Genomic DNA, 21114 nt, shown 5'->3' with positions numbered 1-21114 from the left:
ACTCACATCTCTGGGGGTTAATGTAAAAATGTTTATGGCTATTAAGTCCCTTTATAATGCGGTCAGGTGTTCGATCAGAATCAATAGCTTCAATACAAATTGGTTAACTGTGAACTGTGGTTTAAAACAAGGTGTCCTGTGTTTGAATTTGTTTGTTAGCTTTTTGGTCATGAATGTTTGTCTCTAATATTTAATTAACTGTGCATTTGTATTCAGATATCGCAGATCAAATTTATTCGTTCATTGTGTAATCATACGTTTTTTGATTGAGTTAAGTCTGCCAATTGATATTTTATCGTATGGTTTTCTATGTTGTGATGTTATGCTATTGTTTCAGAAAAAGGGAGATGGTTTGGATCCATTAAAACGTTTAATCCCGCTGCAAATGTTTGCACCTGTCCTAAGTCAGGAATCTGATGTACAGTAGTTGTCGTTTATTTATGTAATATATACGTGTTTCTCGTTTCTCGTTTTGTTTATATAGATTAGACCGTTGGTTTTCTCGTTTGAATGATTTTACACTAGTAATTTTGGGGCCCTTTATATCTTGTTGTTCGGTGTGAGCCAAGGCTCCGTGTTGAAGGCCGTACTTTAACCTATAATGGTTTACTTTTTAAATTGTTATTTGGATGGAGAGTTGTCTCATTGGCACTCACACCACATCTTCCTATATCTATTGTACACTTTCTCCTCTATTATTTTTTACATTTTTATTAATGAATTAGCTGTATACTTAAAATCATTTGATTTTGGTGTTGACATTGGAGGAGAAAAAGTCTGTATTTTATTGTATGCTGATGATATCGTACTGTTAGCAAATACTGAGAATGAGTTATAAAACCTCTTAGATGAGTTATATCATTGGTGTACTGACAGTAAAATGACTATAAATTCATGTAAGAGTAATGTTGTCCATTTCAGACTGACCTCATTTGAACGATCAAGTCATGTCTTTAAGTGTGGGGATATGAATAGTGCTACTAGCAGTGAATATGCTCATATAGGCCTTGTTTTAAATGAGTCTCTAGACTTTAGTATTACTGTAAAGGCAATTGCTAGGTAAGCAAACAGAGCTCTAGGTCTGGTTATAGCTAAGTGTAAAGCTATAAGTGGCATGTCATATGACGTCTATAAAAAGCTATGTGATGCACTTGTAAGTCCTATTGTTGAATATGGTGCCGCGACTTGGGGATGCGATAATTTCTCATTTATTAATGCGATTCAAATGAGAGCGTGTAGGTTCGTCCTTGGTGTTGGTAAATATACACCTAATCCAGCTATTATGGGAGATATGGGGTGGATTCCAATTTACCATACTCAATGGAAAATAATTCCAAGACACTGGCACAGATTATTAAATATGGAGCAAGATCGTATTAATAGGAAAATATGCATATAGGCAGATGAGGTCAGTCTGAAACATAGAATTGTGAAAAATTGGAATTTCATTGTTAAAAAACATTTCACGGAACTTGAATTAGTTGACTTTTGTAATACAAACACTAATATTTATAAAAATATGTTTATTGATACAGTCATGTCAAAAATGTTTGATATTTATATTGAAGAATGGAAAAGTATTGGTAGTTCATCCTCTTCCAGACGGGGAAATTGGCGTAATAAATTGAAAACCTATAATATTTTTAAGCAGGAGTGTGTTGTAGAAAACTATTGCAAACTGTTAATGTCTTTTTGTGAAAGAAGCGCCTTTGCAAAATTAAGACGTGGGGTGGCTCCTATTAGACTGGAAACTGGGAGTTATGAAAATTTGCCGCTGGAACAGAGATGTTGTTTTAATTGTTTAATTGTATCTGTCGAAGATGAATATCATGTTATTTTACATTGTCCTGTTTATAATGATCTTAGACAAGTTCTTTTCACTGAGTCTCTTAAAATTGATGAACAATTTAATAGTTTACAGATTGTCAGAACATGGTTTTTTTATTTTCGAATCAAGATATTATAAGATTATGTGCCAAAACCTGTAATTTTATTCTTAAACGACGCCGAGAAGTTTTATATTGTAAATAATAATTAAATACTTTTGTTGTTTAATTTTACCATTCAGGTTTAATGTTTATTATGTACATAAACATATTCTTTTAAGTGATTATCGTCTCTCATAAATTTGTACAGATTGGCCTATGTATACAAAATGTATCTTTTATAAATGTATTGTGTAATTTTATACATAAGGTGAGACGTAAATAAAACATTGAATTGAATTGAATTAAAAGTATTACCTAAGATACATTAAAAATTACTCGAATTTAATTGCTAGGTAATTACTTGCAATTACTTGGCATTACTAGCAATTACTCATCTTTTGAAAAAACATTTTTACTTGTTTTTTACTTAATTTGAGTAAATTTAATACTTATTTTAAGTAATTCAAGTAATTTATTGTTTTGAGTGCACGGACATACAGAACTAGATATGTTATAGAAACATTGTAAGATAATGCCAAAGGAACATGATCATCCAAAAGGGAAAGGTAACAAAAGGGAATGAACAATCTTCTGTGCTGTTATTAATTTTAGTGTAGAGTTCCAAAAGTAAAACTAAAAGATTTAATTTAGATTTGGATTTAAGACGAACTGTTTTAATCGTTTGTGGTTTTTTTTTAATTCAAAGTAAGTTCCTTTGAGCAAATTTCTGAAATTTAGAAAAATCTTTATAATTCGACAACAAAATCTATCAAGATCATGGTCTATCCTGAGTTTGGACATATATTGTGATTTAATATGAGGCAGGCATTACCTGTAAATTAGGACGAAGTCTGTATGAATTATTTTTTTGTAACTGAAATATTTGTTAAAAAAAAAGAAACGAAAATACCGTAACGTTTCCGATTTTAGTTCTGTTGTTAGGGATTTTTGTTATGACGTTATTTAAGTTATGACAACAAACAAACGCTATCATTAGGTAACGTTTTTTCATATCAAGGAATTATTAAAAATGAAATTGGTATAGCGATCCTTCCTATTTTATACTAGACTGATAAATATTTTTTTTTTTATTCAAACGAGACCGAAAAAAATAATTACATTGTAAATTTCTGCACAGATGCAGATATTGAAAACATGACATCAAAAAAATTGATCGATTTAAAGTTCATTAGTACAATGAAAATTTCAAGACATTTTTTCCGATTTTTAAAAAAAAAATTATTGATTTTTCTACTGTTATTGGGGACTTCGTCTCCATATTACAGTACAGGAACAAGTCTGCTACTTGTTTTTGTAATGTCATGATAGGTTTTTTGATACAGTAGTAGTTAGGGAACTAGTTAAAAGCACTTAAAGATAACTTTAGTTGAAATGTTGTAGTACAATCCAAAATTTTATTATCAAGAACGTCTTTGTAGTATTTACGGTATTCCACCAATATATTACGTTCAGTTAAATTTAGAATCTATAATATTGTGCATAATTTCTTATAAGCGTATGTACCGCCTGTATATATTGTTGCTCCTCCTGCACCGATTATTGCACCAGCACTCACTATAACAATAGAACGATAAAACATCGCACTAAATAGTCCACAAGCTATTGCTCCAACGGATGCATTTTTTAACAAGACAATAAGTGCACTTCCTTCGTTTTCGATTTTCTTTTCTAAAGTGGCAATTATTTCTTCTTTCGGTAGGCTATTGTCGTCTTCAACGCATTCATCTTTTATATCACCAAACGCTTCATCAAGATTTTTCAACAGCTGGTTGGTAAAATAAGAATGATTGTTTTCGAACAACATTTTATCAATTGCAGAGTACATGTTAATCCATTCACCTTTCTTATTTTTCGATCGATTGTCGACAAAGATATATCGCTGACTACATTTCTTTGCAAAATTGCCGAATTTGGGGGTTACAGTCTCTAAATAGTTATTCGGTGATTTATCATGGAATTCTAGGTCATCTCGTCCAGTTAAAACAATAATTACATTATTGTATATATTGCCATCAAGAATCTGTAAAAACTTGTCAGCACCTTCAATATCTTCTTTCGTATATCTCCCAATTCTTATCACGTACATAATGATATGTGGTCCGGGTAATATCAAAGTCATGCACTTTATTATTTCACGCTTGAGATCCTCTTCTGTCATTCTGTTGTTAAATAATCCCGGGGTATCAACAATTTTGATATGTTGTTCTTTCCATTTTATTCTGCCAGCTTTTCCTTTTTGAGTAACTGATTTACCGGAACTGTCTGATTCAAACCATTGTTGACCCATCATTGTATTTCCGGTGGCACTTTTACCGTCCCCTGTCTTTCCAATTATAAGAATTCGAATTCCTTTTTTCCCATCAAATTGTGAAGCCTGCATAAAAAATGGAAGTAAAATAACAACAAATACGAATGAAATGGCAAAAGAAAAAGGCTCAAAAATATTTAACGAATGGACAACATCTCTCGTATTTCCGACTATGTATGTATTAAATGGTAAATTATACCTGTTTTTTATAGCTAGCTTTACCTCTCACTTGTATGAAAATCGCATGAAATTCCATTATACTGACAACAATGGGTAAACTAAACAAACAGTCATAAAGGGTAACAATGTTTAAAGTAGGAATACAGCAGTCAACATTGCGTTATAATCCTAAACACTATAAAAAAAGACTTATGCCAACAAATAGTACAAAAGGCCACAAAGGTTAAGCACATAAGCAAAAATGAAAGACAGGAATACAAATCTTTGCCATAGCACAATAACACAATAACGAGATGTAAAAGTACCAAGTCACGTCAAATATATATTACCAAAAATTACCAAACAGTAAAAGTACTTTTCACAATGACATAAAACAAGAGTACTAATACACGGATTAAAGTTGATTAAAAACGTCATTACCTAAAAACTAAACTTCAAGACAATCATGTATAATTTTTGAAGTTCATAGGGAATATTAATCAACAAAGTCTTGGTACCTTCCGATGATTTTTTTTATAAAAAGGACGACATGCCCCTGGTTAATCAACTTTCTGCTCAGACACTAGTGATGTTTTACAAAGTCTGAGTAGCGGCTAAATCCGAAACACAACAAAATTGAAAACACATCAAAATTACATATTAATTTTTCATAAAAGTAGGAAGAAATATACTTGTATGTCATATTCCTGTTCCATCTAATGTTATGTGTTCGTCTCTTATATGACTATCTTTTACAAAAAGAATGAAATACCAAAACTCAATTATAATGTAAACAATGGTAAATGGACTAAAACATTATTACTAAGCAATGCTAAATATGAATTATGTGCAACACAACAGCTTACGATCTGTCTCTAATACTTATCTTTAATGTTTCAAGACTAAATACATTTATAAAAAAAAAGGTTTTCATTATTATGCAACCAAGATTTTGCAACCAAGGAATGGAGAAATTTACCACTCACAATATAAAGTGTATAATGTGGAATAATTCAAATTTAATCATTTTCTTGAAATTCTATGCAATTCGATTAATTTGTTGTATTTCTTTTATGATTAAATAAAAAAAAACTTAATCAAAACTTTTCAATTAATGCCAGTTGTATATTCGAATGCTTGAATCGTGTCTATACTAGTAATATATATTGTATTTTATTATCTTAGTGTATAACTGCATTTTGTTTGAGGGCCTCAATGACAATTAGACTAGTTCTAACTGAGATTCCCTCTTTAAGTAAAGAATGTATTGTTAATAATTTTTTTGTATCAACATATTATTGGTATATTGCTACTGAGTTTTGAGATATTTATAATTTCAAAACTTAAAACGTATCGTTTATAATCATGATAATAGGTTTTGGTACTCAGATGGCCGAGTATGACAAAAATTGAAATAAACATGTAACTTTAAAAATATGTTGTTTTTTTTTTATGGAGACGGAGAAGCCTTGTCTGTTATTTCTGAATGAAACATACTCAGAAAAATGTTGTATTGTTAATGAAAGAACATCATCTTTATATCTGAATGTAAATTTAAATGAACTGGCATCTTTGATCTTCTTGTTTTTTTACAAGTGTCTAAAGGACCTCCGTCGCTTATAAAAATAAGAAGAGGTCAGCAATGAGAAACACACAGTTTGTTCCCATAGGAATATCACACTTTGATGAACATTCCAACTCCAAATTTAACAAATATGTGTAGCATAGTTAATCTTTTCATATTTTATAAAATATGCCATAGTGTATTACAGTATTAAATTTATAGCGTAACTATGCTGAAATTTTTATATTGAAAAGCATTGTGTATTATTTCTATCACAGGATTGTTTTTATTTCACATGGGGAATGGTGGCTTAAAGGATCGAACAATCAAAAGCTTTGATATAAAATATTTCGGAAAAAAAATGCAAGATTCAAAAACATCCAGAAGTTCTTTACAGTTTTAGCACCATCTTAATATTGTAAATATCCCTTTGCGAGTAAGCAGTTTAACAGTTTGTCAATTTAGTGGTCACTTATTTGGTCAACATGCAGTTGAGCCGCTAATTTACGGAATGCGTTTTTAATCATGTTTTCCAATTTCTGTCCTTATGTAATCACTATAAAAACAAACAAATCCTCTAGACCATCCCTTTTATTATGTTTAGCTGTTTTATAATGTTTTTTCGAAACAATTAAGGTCAGAATTAAAATGATGTGGAAATTGATAATCACGACCATATTGTTAAATTCGTGAACATATTACAATTCAAAACAAGTCACTCGAAACCATTCAAATAAAATTGAGAATGGAAATAAAGAATGTGTCAGAGCGACACCAATGGGTCATCAATGTAGGGAGAATCTCCCGCACCCGGCGGCGTCCTTCAGCTGGCCCCTAAACTATGTTAAGTTTTTTTTTTTTTAAGGACTGTTTCATGAAGACAGAAACTATGTTATCAGATTAAAGAAGTTTACACTAGCATAAAGCCATTTTGGAAATACAAGGTTGAGAAAAAATGTAACGCCATTCAATTTTCACTTATCTAAAGTAATTCGTTTTCTCAGATCTCTACTCATCATAAAAACATTGGAAAACATGAATGTGTTCTTTATGATGTTTTTCAATCAATATATCATACGTTACCTCATTCTCAGTTAACAGTCTTTCATTATCTGTAAAAAAAAATGATAATACTATATGGAGTCATGTATTTTAAAGGATAAAGTGTTTTCTGATCAAAAGTGAGGTAATTTTTCAACGCATATACACAGAAAGGTCCAAACAAACATTTAAGGCGTATAAATGTCTACACTAATATCGACATTGATGCTCTGTAACAATTAACCTAATCGAACACATGACCAGATTATTTAATTTCAAAATGATGTTTCATTTTTTTTTCTCAAAACGATGTTTTTTTTTATAATGAATGATATGCATACCCATTCCACTAATTATTCTGGTCATCGACAAAGTTATGTGCCTCTCTGTGAGAACGGTATTTTAATTCGATACTTGATTGGCATACTATTGTTATGCATTACTATTTTTTTTTTAAATCGTAATAAATATATACTCCAGTAGAAAAATATTGTTTCATATACTAGTTTTAAAATGGGATGCAATACGTGATATCAATGATGTAAGTGGCTCAGTCAAATATATGTTGTCATATTCATAAATGTCTTTGAAACAAACTATTAATGTTACTGACAACAAGAAGTCTAAAAACAAAATCATAAAACGCAGATAGAGTTACCTCCAATATGTTACAGAAATTAATGTGAGAATTTATTTTTAAACTAAAAAATGAACTTAGGATTATTGACGTGTTATTCTGTCGACAATTTGGGCACATTTAGTAACTGGGTTAACATGCTAAAGAAATCCGCTGAATATGGTGTTAGGGGACATCTAAGTTTGAACTGAGGAAAGAGTTTTTTTGTTTGTTTTACCTTTTGCTCCGAGTTTACTCACACATTGTTATATATATATCAATGAATTGTGTGTCTGGCGTGAAAGTGCGAGGTTTTATCTAGCTATAGACACAGACTTACATGTTAACCACACTCTACATAGGAATGTCTGCACCAATTTAGCAGTATGACAGCTGTTTTCGATTAGCTTAATGTTTTTGAGCTTTTGAATTTAAATAAAGGCAACAGTAGTATACCGCTGTTCAAACTCATGAATCCATGGACAAAAAACAAAACCGGGTTTACAAACTAAAACAGAGGTAAACGCATTAAATAAAAGAGGAGAATAACGACACAACACTAAAATGTAACACACGGACCAAGCATCAGACAAAATCCCACGAGAATAACAAATATAACATCAACACCAAATACATGAAGTACCGTGACACGCCTTATCGCAATGTGAATTTACACTAAAAAATAAGAGAAAATAAACGACGCAACGTTAAAATGTAACACACACAGAAACGAACAATAATATAACAATGGCCATATTCCTGGCTTGGTACAGGACATTTTTAAAATGATAAAAATGATGGGTTGAACCTGGTTTTGTGGTATGTCAAACCTCGCACTTTAATGGCAATGTTAAATATAACATTGAAATGACAACATAATATACAGGACTACAATACAAATAAATAGGAGAACGTTACATTGAAATGACAACATAATATTACAGGACTACAATACAAATAAATAGGAGAACGTAGTAGACAAACAAACACATGATTAATAGATAACAAAAAACATCAGGTTTAAAACTTAATACGCCAACAACGCGCCTTGTCCACACAAGACCCACCAGTGACGCCCAGATATAAAAGATAGAAAGTGAAAAAAAAGTACAAAGTTGTACAGCACTGAAGATCAAAAGTTGAAAAAGGTTGTGTCAAATACGTCTATGTTTTTAATGGGATAAGAACATCGTTATTATTTAGAACAATTAATGCTATTGCAAACAGTAAATTTTATCAAACGAATATAAAAGATATACATAATGAATCTAAAGTATTAACTAATTGATTAACATTTGATATGGTATCTTTCGTATTGAATTTTTCATTCAGTTCTGGTTTTTTTTTCTTTTTTTTTTTTTTTAAATATTATACTTGTCAATATGCTTTCCTGATATAAAGCTCCTTCAAAATGCCAAGCACTTATTTAAACGCAAAAGGTTAATCAGGATGCTTGAAAGTTGAGTTAAGAAATTAAAATGTTACACAGGGCTTGTATAGTTTTATAGAAAATTGAACTACTGCTTTTCAAACGTGAGATGGTTTTTTTTCTGGGAATTCCCTGTTACATATAGATTGTAGTTTCCCAGCTCACAGCTTTTATGCTTAACATGCATTATTCAAGTGTTGAAGTAGGTTACCGCTAAACGGGTATTCTAGTACATGTTGAGAGACTTTGGTTCATTTGAATTAAACTCAAATTTGAAATAGGGTTGGAAAAAAAGGATCATTCTTATATACGTGTTGTTTTTCTAGTTATGTCGATTTGGAGTATAAAATGTATTTAAAAATCCTTTTAATTATTTTTAGTTTGATATGTTAATGCAGTTTTTATAATCATTGTTGTATATTCAATGAATATCCTTGTTAGCTTGTTAAATAAGAATTTTCAGCATTTTTGTTGAAGTAAAGATGCATAATAGCCTTTTATGATTACGTTGAATCTAGTTGATACTTTGCTATATTTTATTTTGTATGGTTGATGAAATACTACTTGTTCTGTGTGCGATAATTTACAATCTTAGCCATACCTATATCGCTGTGATTTACTTTTTTCTGATGATAACTACATAGAGATTAATACATTGCCTTTTCAATATTAGCCTGGGTATCATCCCGAGACCCCATATCAGCCCGAAACAGAGTGGAAAAGGCCATGTATTGATCGCATACTTCCGACAATAGTTTTATGTAAGTCAAATAGACAAATGCAACTACTAAAACAGTCAAAAACTTCATAAAGAAGTTAAGTTATGAATCAAATATACTATAATTGTCTAACAACAGCATCACTACCTCCAAATATATGTATGGTAACATTTCCTATAGAGGCATTTTGAAACATTGAAATTTTGGAAGAGTTGTATGATCATTAGTTTTTCCAGATTTGTTGTATTAAAAAATGACTCATAATTGTCAATGGCATTTGTTAGAAAGTACTTTTAAATTAACTATGAACTATCCCCACAAAAGTTCACGTAAATTTTGACGTCGTCATAAAAAATATCTGACGTCACAATGGAAAAGTAAACAATTGATACCGGAAAACCGATAGTAACTTGCACGAGAAGCACTGTTATGGGTTTTTGACCGAGACGCCCCTAATATGGGTTATCAGACCGGGCTGATATGGGTTATCAGCCTGGGTGGGAAATTATGGCTTTTGTACTTCCGTTCGTTACACATATGCAAAAGCTATCATAGTAATGCTAAGTATATGATAAAAACAATTATATTTATCAATACTTGAACATGCAGCCATTTATGCCCGCGTCACACTGTCCCGATTTTAACGCCGATGACAACACGATTATGGAAATTTTCAAAATCGGCACTGATCGTATCCAGATCGGGCTATTCGTAGTGCCATATTTAACCATCTTTAACCGTCGGCCACTTTTTCTAGCCTTCGGGGACAACTTCGGGAAGGGTTTTTCATTTTTTAACATGTTAAAAAATCCCCGAAGGTGCGTCCGATGTTGAGGGTTCGTATCGAGTTCGTATCACCATCCTCACCATCGTAATGTCACCGGAAATGCATCTTTGAACTTCGTATTGCATTCGTGTTTCCATCGTCTACATCGGGCAGTTTTACAATAACGATGTCTATCCGAATGAATCACGAACCTACCCAAAGTTCTTACGATGGCAACACGACTTCGTGAAGTTCTCGTTAGCACGTCGTGTTGCCATCGAATATAGGTACGAAGGCGACAAGATGGCACAACGACAGCAATAAATTCAGCTATATGTAAGTTAATTTTCGCGCTAAAATACATTTAATGTACCATGCACGATATGCACTGGTCAGTCTAATACGACAGTTAAGAAAGACGGTTCACAAAACATGGAGCTCATATCATAGGATTCTATGAGAACAAGAAAGACCTGCGTTGTTTCTATTATTCAAATGGAACAAGAAGAGCAGCTATTACAGGCTCAGGATTTACTTTTACAAGTAAAATATTAATTTTTGTCAATTTTTCATATCAAGTAAACGCGCCTCGTACACCAACACTGCAGGTACACGTATATAGGGAGACCAACCTTTTCTTCTTTATTCTGATTTTTTTATGTATCGTCTGAGTTGTTGTCACACTGATGTTTACTCCATAACCATTTGTTTTTCTATATGTCAAATTTTGCCGCATTGTTGCTACTTTCCCTGCATCCTTCCATTTGTTTATATTATTATGATATTCTTCTGGAAAGAGCTCTTTTTGAATAAAAGGGATCAACGAACCAATTACCTTACCTTTAAGATAGATCAGTAAACATGGGCATAATTATGAGTGATTATTAAGACTAGGGCACACATTTTACAGTTCGAACAATGCAATGCCGAGCATGGCATCCCCTTGTATGTACCATATTGGGGACAAATACGGACACTTTATTTATATATGACACATACAGAAAATGGTAAATTGAATATGCATATTTGATGCATAAACCTTTTTTTTTAGAAATCAGCCAAAACATTTAGTAACTGAAAATACCTTAAATATTGTCTTTCGAACCAGCAGGTAAAAAAAGGATCAACCAACTTCCTGTGTAATATGCTATTTCAAGGAGAAAAAACAAGTCCATCTGCATGACCTTGACCTTTGGCCTTGAACGTAAAAAATGTCAGATCATTACAAGGAGGAACAATATACCAAATGTGGTTGAAATCTTTTGAAGCATATTGTTTTCATAGTGTCCACAAGGGTGATATTGCCTTGTATTACAACTGCCACTATGACCTTGACCTTTAAAATTTAAAGTCAATAGCGCTTAAGATTTTCTTAACGAGTAACACCATACCAAGTTTTGAGCATTTGGTTCTGGAGTGTCCAGAACAATTTCATCTACACGCAACTTACATGTAGTAGGCGAGGGGATAATAAACTAAGTTTTATAGGAATTAGACAAAAAGATCGATTTCCCGCGATGCATGCATTGCACAAGATCATGTTTTTCTCTGGCTGTTTATGACGTCTTTACACTAAATCCATTGTATGTTGGATGTGTAAGGATTGATCGTTTAGTCTTAGAGGCATGCATTTTTATTAGTTTTTAGTGGCTTTGAACTAGCTGTCAGATAACTGCGTGTACTCTCAGATCTGTTCATAGTGTCTTTTTGTGTCGGAATGTATAAGTACCCGACCACGTCCACTTAGTTCGTTCTTATGTTGTACTGTTATACCACTGTCCCAGGTTAGGGGAGGGTTGGGATCCCACTAACATGTTTAACCCCGCCACATTATTTATGCACCTGTCCCAAGTCGGGAGCCTGTGTTTCAGGGGTTGTCGTTTGTTCATGTGTTACATACTTGTTTTTCGTTCATTTCATTTTTTACATAAATGAGGCCGTTAGTTTTCTCGTTTGAATTATTTTACATTGTTTTATCGGGCCCTTTAATAGCTGACTATGCTGTATGCAATTTGCTCATAGTTGAAGGCCGTACGGTGACCTATAGTTGTCGATGTTTGTGTCATGTTGGTCTTTTGTGGATAGTTGTCTCATTGGCAATCATACCACATCTTCTTTTTTATATTGTACAGAAACGATATGTTGTCGAAATTCTGTTCTTATCATAAAAAAAAATCAAAACAGGTAGAACGCATTTTTAGATCGTTTGTATACTTGTAATATGGACATACATTTATTTAACCTTTATTTATCTTGTTTAAAACGCATGATGCCTTCGGCATATGATTCAAATGCATCATAAGCTGTACACGACGTCTTTTATACATCGTATGGCCATCGCGCCATCATCGTAATCCGTTGTGTAGCCTTCGTGATCCATCGTGTAGGCTTCGGCTGAGATATGAAGCTTAAATACCCGTCTTCGGTTAATCTTCGTATGTCTATCTTTTGCTATCGTATATAATTTCGGCACCATCGTATGGACTTCGTTATTTATCGTACTTGCTTCGGTCACTTTTTGGTATGTTAACGAGATTGGGACCAACTTCGTACGAACTTACAATTTCCGCATTCGGGTGTCCATCGTATATCAAAGTCGGGACAGTGTGACGCGGGCATTACCGATATGTAATTGGAAATAGTTGGTAATTGAAATTGCTCTGTCTTTGAATGATGAGAATATTAGAGATTGCACAGGCACAGCATAGTTGTGTATATAAATTTAAAAAAAAAACAAGTAAATTTCGTTCAATGAAATTGTACATAACAAAGACTAGTCAAATATCAAATGAACACATTCCTGGAGAATTTTTAAAGGATATAAAAATATAAACAAAAGAAATAGCGGAGTTAAAGTTAAAGTATTTCGAATTATTAATTTTGATTATCCTTATGAGATAAATATCATTTACAGAGGAAACACTTCACGACAAAAGCATAAAGACATCGACATATACACATTCAATCTCAAATAAAACACAGCTGCTGCACGAATATTTCGTCAAATTTTAAAGTTGGGTATAAATTCAACATTATAATTCAAACATTTGTGTTTAAGAAAATATTTATTTCATCACAACACTGTTGATAAATCTTAGTTTCAAATATATTGTGCAACTGCTCTTATATCATTTACATATGTTTTGCTCAAAGCGCCTATCATCAGTTAAACCAAACGAAACATAGTAATTTCACAGCGACCGGTACAATACAATTCTATTGGAAAGAAGTTCTTACCATGATTTCTGTCATATTTGTCTCCTTTGTCATCCAATGGTTGATTACTGCTGGCCATATCTGAAATAATTTAGAATATTGATGAATCAAACCAAACTGTTTGTTATCAATGTAATTCAAAACCTTAATCACATGTAAAGCCCATAAGAGGAACACAAACATGCAAGTTTTGTATAAAATATATGTTATTGGTACATAGAAGACAATTCACCAAAAGAACTGTCACAATTGATGCAATGGAAGCAATCGTACACTTACCAGTTTCTACTTATATTAAGATTATAATCTGTTTAATCAAATTGTGGTATATATTTACACATTGAACATCCATAACTTTCCATTGGTCCACGAAAGACTGTCAGATAAAATTAACAGCTCATGACAAGATTCCGATACAAATAACATCCTTGCTTATTGAATTTATAAAAAAAAATTGATAGAAAAAGATGTCTCGTTCTATAGACTTATGTGAAGAATCTTGAAATTGTAACCTTTTATAGTGCCTTATAAGTTCAAGCTAGGGTTGTGTCACTGATATAGATTCTAATTTATCGCATTTATAAGAAATATTAATAAATCGATTGATACTGTTGTTGCTTTACGTTTGCTTGATTATATGATTTATAAAGTAGCTAAAACCAGGAAGATGTCAGTACGTATTATGTTGGTGCAGTAAATACTGATCTTATGATGCGTGGAATATATGCAGCTAGACGACAAGCTCCTTCATTTCAACCCTTTCAAAGTACGCATTCAACTTCAACTACTTGAAGTTCATTAAAACATTGACCTAATCCATCGCCACGGTTATGGTATTCACTTTGGTGTTGACATGAATATCAATAATATGGTCATTTTAAAAAATTTCCTGTTCACAAAACTTTGAATTTTTCGAAAAACTAAGGATTTTCTTATCGCAGGCATGGATAACCTTAGCCGTATTTAGCACAACTTTTTGGAATTTTGGATCCTCAATGCTCTTCAACTTTGTACATTGTACTTGTTTGGCCTTATGATTATTTGAATATGAGCGTCACTGATGAGTCTTATGTAGAGGAAACGCGCGTCTGGCGTACTAAATTTAAATCTTGGTACCTTTGATAACTATTATCATCGCTTACTATATAATTTGTCAGAAATGGAAAATCGCACATTTTCAACAGCTGAGGTCATTGAACCAGAACTTGATAATATTGGTTCTGGTAAAAAGTCAACGTCTTTTTAATTTTGACATTTTATTGTGTTCAATGTTGTTCTAAAATGGTTATGATAGCTTGAAAGCAAGTAAACCGTTACATTAAGACCGGATAGATTTCACATTTCTTCAAACAGATTTTTTTTTTTAACTTAAACGTTTTCTAAAGCTGTATGGGTGTACATTCTATAAAAGACCACATTTCAACTGTTCCGGAGATATTAGCCCTCACGTTCATATTTCTTGGATGTCAGAAACCAGTGTTTTCATAATAAATCTTCAAAATCTCTTGATTCAGCTTTTATTACTTTTTGGAAGATTTTTCAAATCAGTTTGCAAATAGCTCTTACAGTATGCTAGCTCAAAATGTGCATTAATGAATTTTATGAACACTTCATTTTTTTTATAAATAACAGGAAGACATTTAAATAAATTAACATATTGTGTAGTTTTTGTTTAATATTTATGATCATTCAGTATTTGGTAATGAGCATGTAAAAAAAACACCACTGCAGATAAACATTTCTACAATTTACGGTTTATGAACTCAACCATTGTTCATAATGATTTTTATTGAACGTTTATTTTTTTTTTCTAGTTACGTTGTTGTTTAAATTGGTATTTGATAAAATATCGAATAAAGATAACAAAACAATATACTTTTCTTTTTTGAAAATAACCTTTTTCCGAATTTTATACAACGCATATATTTGAATCATGAACTGTTCTCATGACAAACTATGTGACCACGGCGTGACAAGCTATAAATATGTGATAACGCTATCTGTATTGGCAAACTTTCATAACATATATTGACCATTATCTCTTTCGAAAATGAAAGTACCGTGTTTATGTTCCGGACCATATGAGTATCTGGACCATACGCGTATGGTCATGACCATATGGGTATATACTCATATGGTCCGACCATACGTGTATGGTCGGACTGTACGCGTATGGTCGGGGTAATCAACACGTATATTTAATATAGATGATGTATTATATCAAAACAATTTAAACAATTTTTTATTCAGATATTTGAAAGAAAATTAACTTAAAATTTTCAGATGGAAATTACTACAACATATTCTACCTACAAAGAAACTTTTATGCAGGTGGAAAATTGTAACCAATAGCTCTTGTAATTTTTGTACACAGGAAGAGGATTATGATCACTTCTTTATACTGTGTCCGTATTTAAAACCTTTTTGGAATAAAATAGATCAAGTTTTAAAGAACAGTAAAATAATGTTTAAGATAAAACTAAGACACTTGGTATTTGGATATAAAACTTCTGACAAAGAATAATTTGACTTTAACTATTTTTTAACAATTGTTGGTTTTTCAACTTATAAAGCCTATTACATATCTGATCAAAAGACGAAAAAAGTCAATGTTTTCTCAATTTTTCTCAATGAGTTCAATAGAAGAGTATGTTTGAAAATTTAAAAGGAATTTTTTAGCAACTATTAGAAAACATATGAATAGTCATACTAAGTGATATTATTTAATATATATTTGATATACAAATGTAATATATATTTGATATACAAATGTTATATGTATTTTACAACTATTCACTACCCTGAGTGATTAGTCGATTGTAACAGGGAACATCAGGAGGAGCTTGGACTCCTGAAAGATATTGTAACAAGCCAATATTTGAAATAAATATTATATTATGTTGTTAAAAAAAAAACACGTTTACTTTTAAACTCTTCATTAGGTGTGACCCTTCTGGTTATTACGTCACTATAATGTCATTTTATTATATATTAAAAAAACTTATAAAAAACAGTTTCACACAGTTAATATTACTTACTATTTGTAAGTACACTTATAAGAACATGTCAAAATCAAATGAACATATTGTATTACCAATGATATTTCAACTGATCGTGCGGAGCTTACGTTTTAATTTGCATAAGAACAGTCTATTTGAAGATGTGTGTGATAAGGATGATTGCCGTTATACCTATAAACGATTTCGAATCACCTATCAGTGTCATCAAATGAATTTACAAAAGAATAACTGGACACTTCATTGATGAGTTAATTCTAAAATACCTATCTATAGATGGACTGGTTTATTATGAGCGAACCGGTTAAACTCCGCCCAGTCAAGTGAAATAAATTGAGTAATAAAAGAAATTTTATTGTTTAAAGAAGCACGAGAAGGAAACATCACCGGCAAGGATCACGATATTTTTTAAAGATAATGATATTTTTAAGACATTTTTGATTAGTAAAATATTAAAAGTGTATGTTTCTTTATTTTTTTCTATTCTTTATTTCTAAGCTTCTATTTTAATCTTAATTATAAGACCGGTAAAATAGCATTTAAGAGTCATGAAATAGCTACTGTCTTTATTTAATTGGATCTGTGATACGATATTGGAGATCTAGAGTTTCTTAAAAACACCATAGACACATCGGAATTGTCCGAGTCGATATCTCTGCACGCAACTGACTGTGGCATCAATATTTAATGTTTATGTAGCTTTTGAAATGTAAAATTAATACGTATTATTTCCATTGTATATTTGAAAAAATACCTATATGGTCAAAATACTCATATGGTCCGGCCCGTTAATAATCAAACGAGTATAATACTCATATGGTCCGACCATACGCGTACGGTCGGACCATATGAGTATACGCATATGGTCATGACCATACGCGTATGGTCCAAATACTCATATGGTCCGGAACATTTACAATAACAAATTTGTCTATATCCATTTTGTCGTAATGTCTAAAATTATATAAAAAAAAATACGGAATATATTAAAATTCAGATGCTTCGCCCTTGTCCTAATACAGTTTATTGGTTGTATGATATTTTTGCAAGAGTTTTGGTTATATCGATTCGAATAATAGTTCAATGAAATGGGTTGAAAATAATTTCAAATAAAGGAAATACCGTTGATGTTAATTTTAGAAAAATGTGGCAATTGTTATAACGAAATTATAACCGTTGATTTAAAACTGACTCTTGAATGTGAACTTCATCAACAAAAACAGATCAGTTTATCTATTCGTACAATACAAAAGTTATACATAAGTTAAAACTGTTAAGGCTATTTTCAGATTTTGAAAATAAGCATTTGTCCAAGTTTCAACTTTCGATTTCGATACATCTCCGTCAAAAACTCTTATTTCAGTGAACATCATTCGTGCGTTTAGGGGCATCGTGAAATCCGTTCCAATGTTCAGCAAGTGGTTGGAAAACGATAATGCTATATTGCACGAATTATTCGGCAAATCAAATTCTCATAATGGACAATCAGCACTGCTGTCTATAGGGAATTCTAGTTACGTACTTACAAAACAAACATTGTTTCTAAGTTATCCTGCACAATGACAATCACTAAGACGCTTGATGAAAGTTAACAGTGCAGGGATACAGGCGATCACCTATGTCTGGTAAATGACTTCATAAAGTCGCGCATAATTGACGAGTGTTTTCCGGTGACGGATGAACTCGAAAGTGGTCTATTACGGAAGATGCTTTACTGTATCATGTCAGCTAAATTTAATCTCAGATTATTTGTAAATATTAACAGCAAAACAGTCCATCAATGAGTGAAATACATAACCATTACCGAAATATTATCTCAAATACAAAACGAAATGAATATCTTACAATGGGTTAAACCAAATAACCTTATCAGAAAGTAATGAGTGAAAGACGACTAACATATAGCCAGTTTCAAGTGATAGGGATAGTACTATAAATGATACATCTTGAAACAAAAAATATATGTACTCCGAACACTTTTTTTATCGTTACCAAAATGTGTATACAGTTCAATATTTTCTGTTTTGTAGAAATTGTTCCTTTAATACTAGTATGCCTCTTTTTTCAGTTCCATATAGTTGTAACGACCAAAGATCGCGTACTGCTTAGATATCAGAACCGAAAAGAAACAATGTTCTAGACAACGCTTATACGCTCTATAAAACTATACTAAAAAGCATGAAAATATATCTTAGTGCTTTGGTTATATCTTTAAAATAGAAAACGGAAATGGGGAATGTGTCAAGAAGACAGCGCCATTTGACCAAAGAGCAACCTTCATCTTTTACTTCGTTCAGAATCGTTATGATATAGTCTTACCGCGAATCTGTTTAACGTAATTTTTTGGTTATGCTTTGCTAGTTTTTATTTGACAGACTTTTTATTTTAGTTCAAGTGTTTATCTAATTGAAAATCCAAAGATTTTTTAATTTACTGTGTCTCAATCCAAATACATGTTTTGTGATGGTCATTCTAGCTTACCTTTTTTTAATAAATAAATCCAAATAAACCAAACGTTGAAGAACGTTTAAGAACTGAACTAGTTTATTTAAAAGCTTTTAGGTAAACTTTGGCAAGAGTGTTATTGCGCTGCAGAAAAGACCACCAGATCTATATAGATTATGTTATCTGATATATTAATAGTATCTATGGTTATGTCAATATTTTTGTTGATCATTATGGATAAACTTTACAAAGTGCAATTCGTCATCAAAACGTTCCAATTTGAAACAGATTGATATTGCATTGATTATTTAATACTTTTATTTACAATTCAAACGTAAATTAATGTATTATGTTTGTACTATATGACTTTTACAAAATGTTTTTACTATATGACGTTTGCAAAACATGTGGCAAACTACAACATCTTACACATTTGACAATTGGCTATTTAACAACTTTTCATATAAGGATAAATGTAGCAGATTTCACTGCTTTTTTTCGAATAAAAATTTCATGTTACATGTGGGTTCAAATAAATCCCTAAAAATAGATTTTAATGTTATATAGTGTTTTTTATGCTATTATAATTTCAAACTGTCACCACTCCAAAACTGTATAATGTGACTTATCATACTTGTAACAAAAATGTAAAAAGGCGAAGAAAAAAAAGGTAGCGTTTATTTATTTTTTTTTAGTTTTCTCTTGAAACTTGGACACAATTTTTTTCTCATACTCTTAAAAAAAGACATTTTCATTTTAGAATACAATTTTGGATCGTAGAAAATGCTGCAAATGCCTATTGCTTTTCATAATAAACTTAGCAAATACGCAAAATCGTCAGAAAACGGCGAGTGTGACATTTCAACGGATTTAATCAAATGAACTATTTAGGACAAAATCTAAACCAAACGTACTAATTAAAGACATATAACGTTATATATTTATTGTATAATTATGACACAGGAAGGGTGGATATGTCAATTGTAATTTTGATTCCGCAACATTCGTTTGAATTTTAAAGAGCTCTTTAAATATGCGAGATTTGGGTTTTGTGACAGAAATACAAATTTCAAAAAATCAATAATTCTGCCACGATCTTTTGAAATATTGGGAAAAAACTTTTTATTTTTTATTCTTGTCATATACGAAATAAAATGATATATCATTTTCGAAATAATCAATTTGATTTACTTTTCAAAATCAATCGTAACTTCTGCCCTATCCATATTTTACTTTTGTCGGCTTGGCTACAAAACAAAGTGAACTTTTCGTCCTGGTCAGACGCTTCCAGATAACGATGACGTCGTAAATAAAACATACAAAACTAACACCAAAGACTGCCCTTGCTAGGAGTACAACTTCATCTAAATAAGTTTTAAAAAAGAATAACTGCAAAGCAACGCTGAACATATGTCCCTGTGTTACTTGTCTACACGTTCAAAATCTGTGTTATTATAGTCCAGTCAATCTAGCATAAATTTTACCCTTACCCGTAAGTAATTGCAACAAAGATTTTTAAGTTTTACTCTTGATCAATATACCCCAAATACACACAGAAAAAAGTCCCATAAAATCTAACTTGAGGAAAACTTAAAAAAAATCACCATTTAAATTTCCTATGGGGATTTACATTGAAAAGGGAGATAACTCTTGCAAACAAAACAGAAATATCAATAAGAGTTGATACAAATTGTAACTTCACCGCTTCTATTAATCAGAATAAATTGATTCTTGATTTTTTAGCGGTCTTTAGATTATAACAAACAACTCTAAAGGTGTTTTCATATATTTTTTCAAGCTATAATCTAGATTTCGTAATTCATTAGTTAACCATTTATTGAATTTTTCAACATGTGTCAAAGAATCTCAAATTTTTTGAAAAAAA

General features: G+C 31.5%; 1 protein-coding gene across 1 annotated transcript; it reads right to left on the bottom strand.

Annotated features, from left to right (window-relative positions):
- Positions 1-3414: 3414 nt before the first annotated feature.
- Positions 3415-13846, bottom strand: LOC134717704 (GTPase IMAP family member 9-like). Its single transcript, XM_063580197.1, has 3 exons — positions 13789-13846; positions 7064-7092; positions 3415-4323 (listed from the first exon to the last, which is right to left on the bottom strand). The coding sequence occupies exons 1-3, from the start codon at positions 13844-13846 to the stop codon at positions 3415-3417; spliced, it is 996 nt and encodes a 331-aa protein (XP_063436267.1).
- Positions 13847-21114: the final 7268 nt, after the last annotated feature.

The sequence above is a fragment of the Mytilus trossulus genome, chromosome 5 (genome assembly GCF_036588685.1).
Source record: "Mytilus trossulus isolate FHL-02 chromosome 5, PNRI_Mtr1.1.1.hap1, whole genome shotgun sequence".
Classification (NCBI taxonomy): Eukaryota; Metazoa; Mollusca; class Bivalvia; order Mytilida; family Mytilidae; genus Mytilus; species Mytilus trossulus.
Note: the sequence above shows the minus strand (reverse complement) of the source record. Positions and strands in the feature narration are given on the sequence as shown.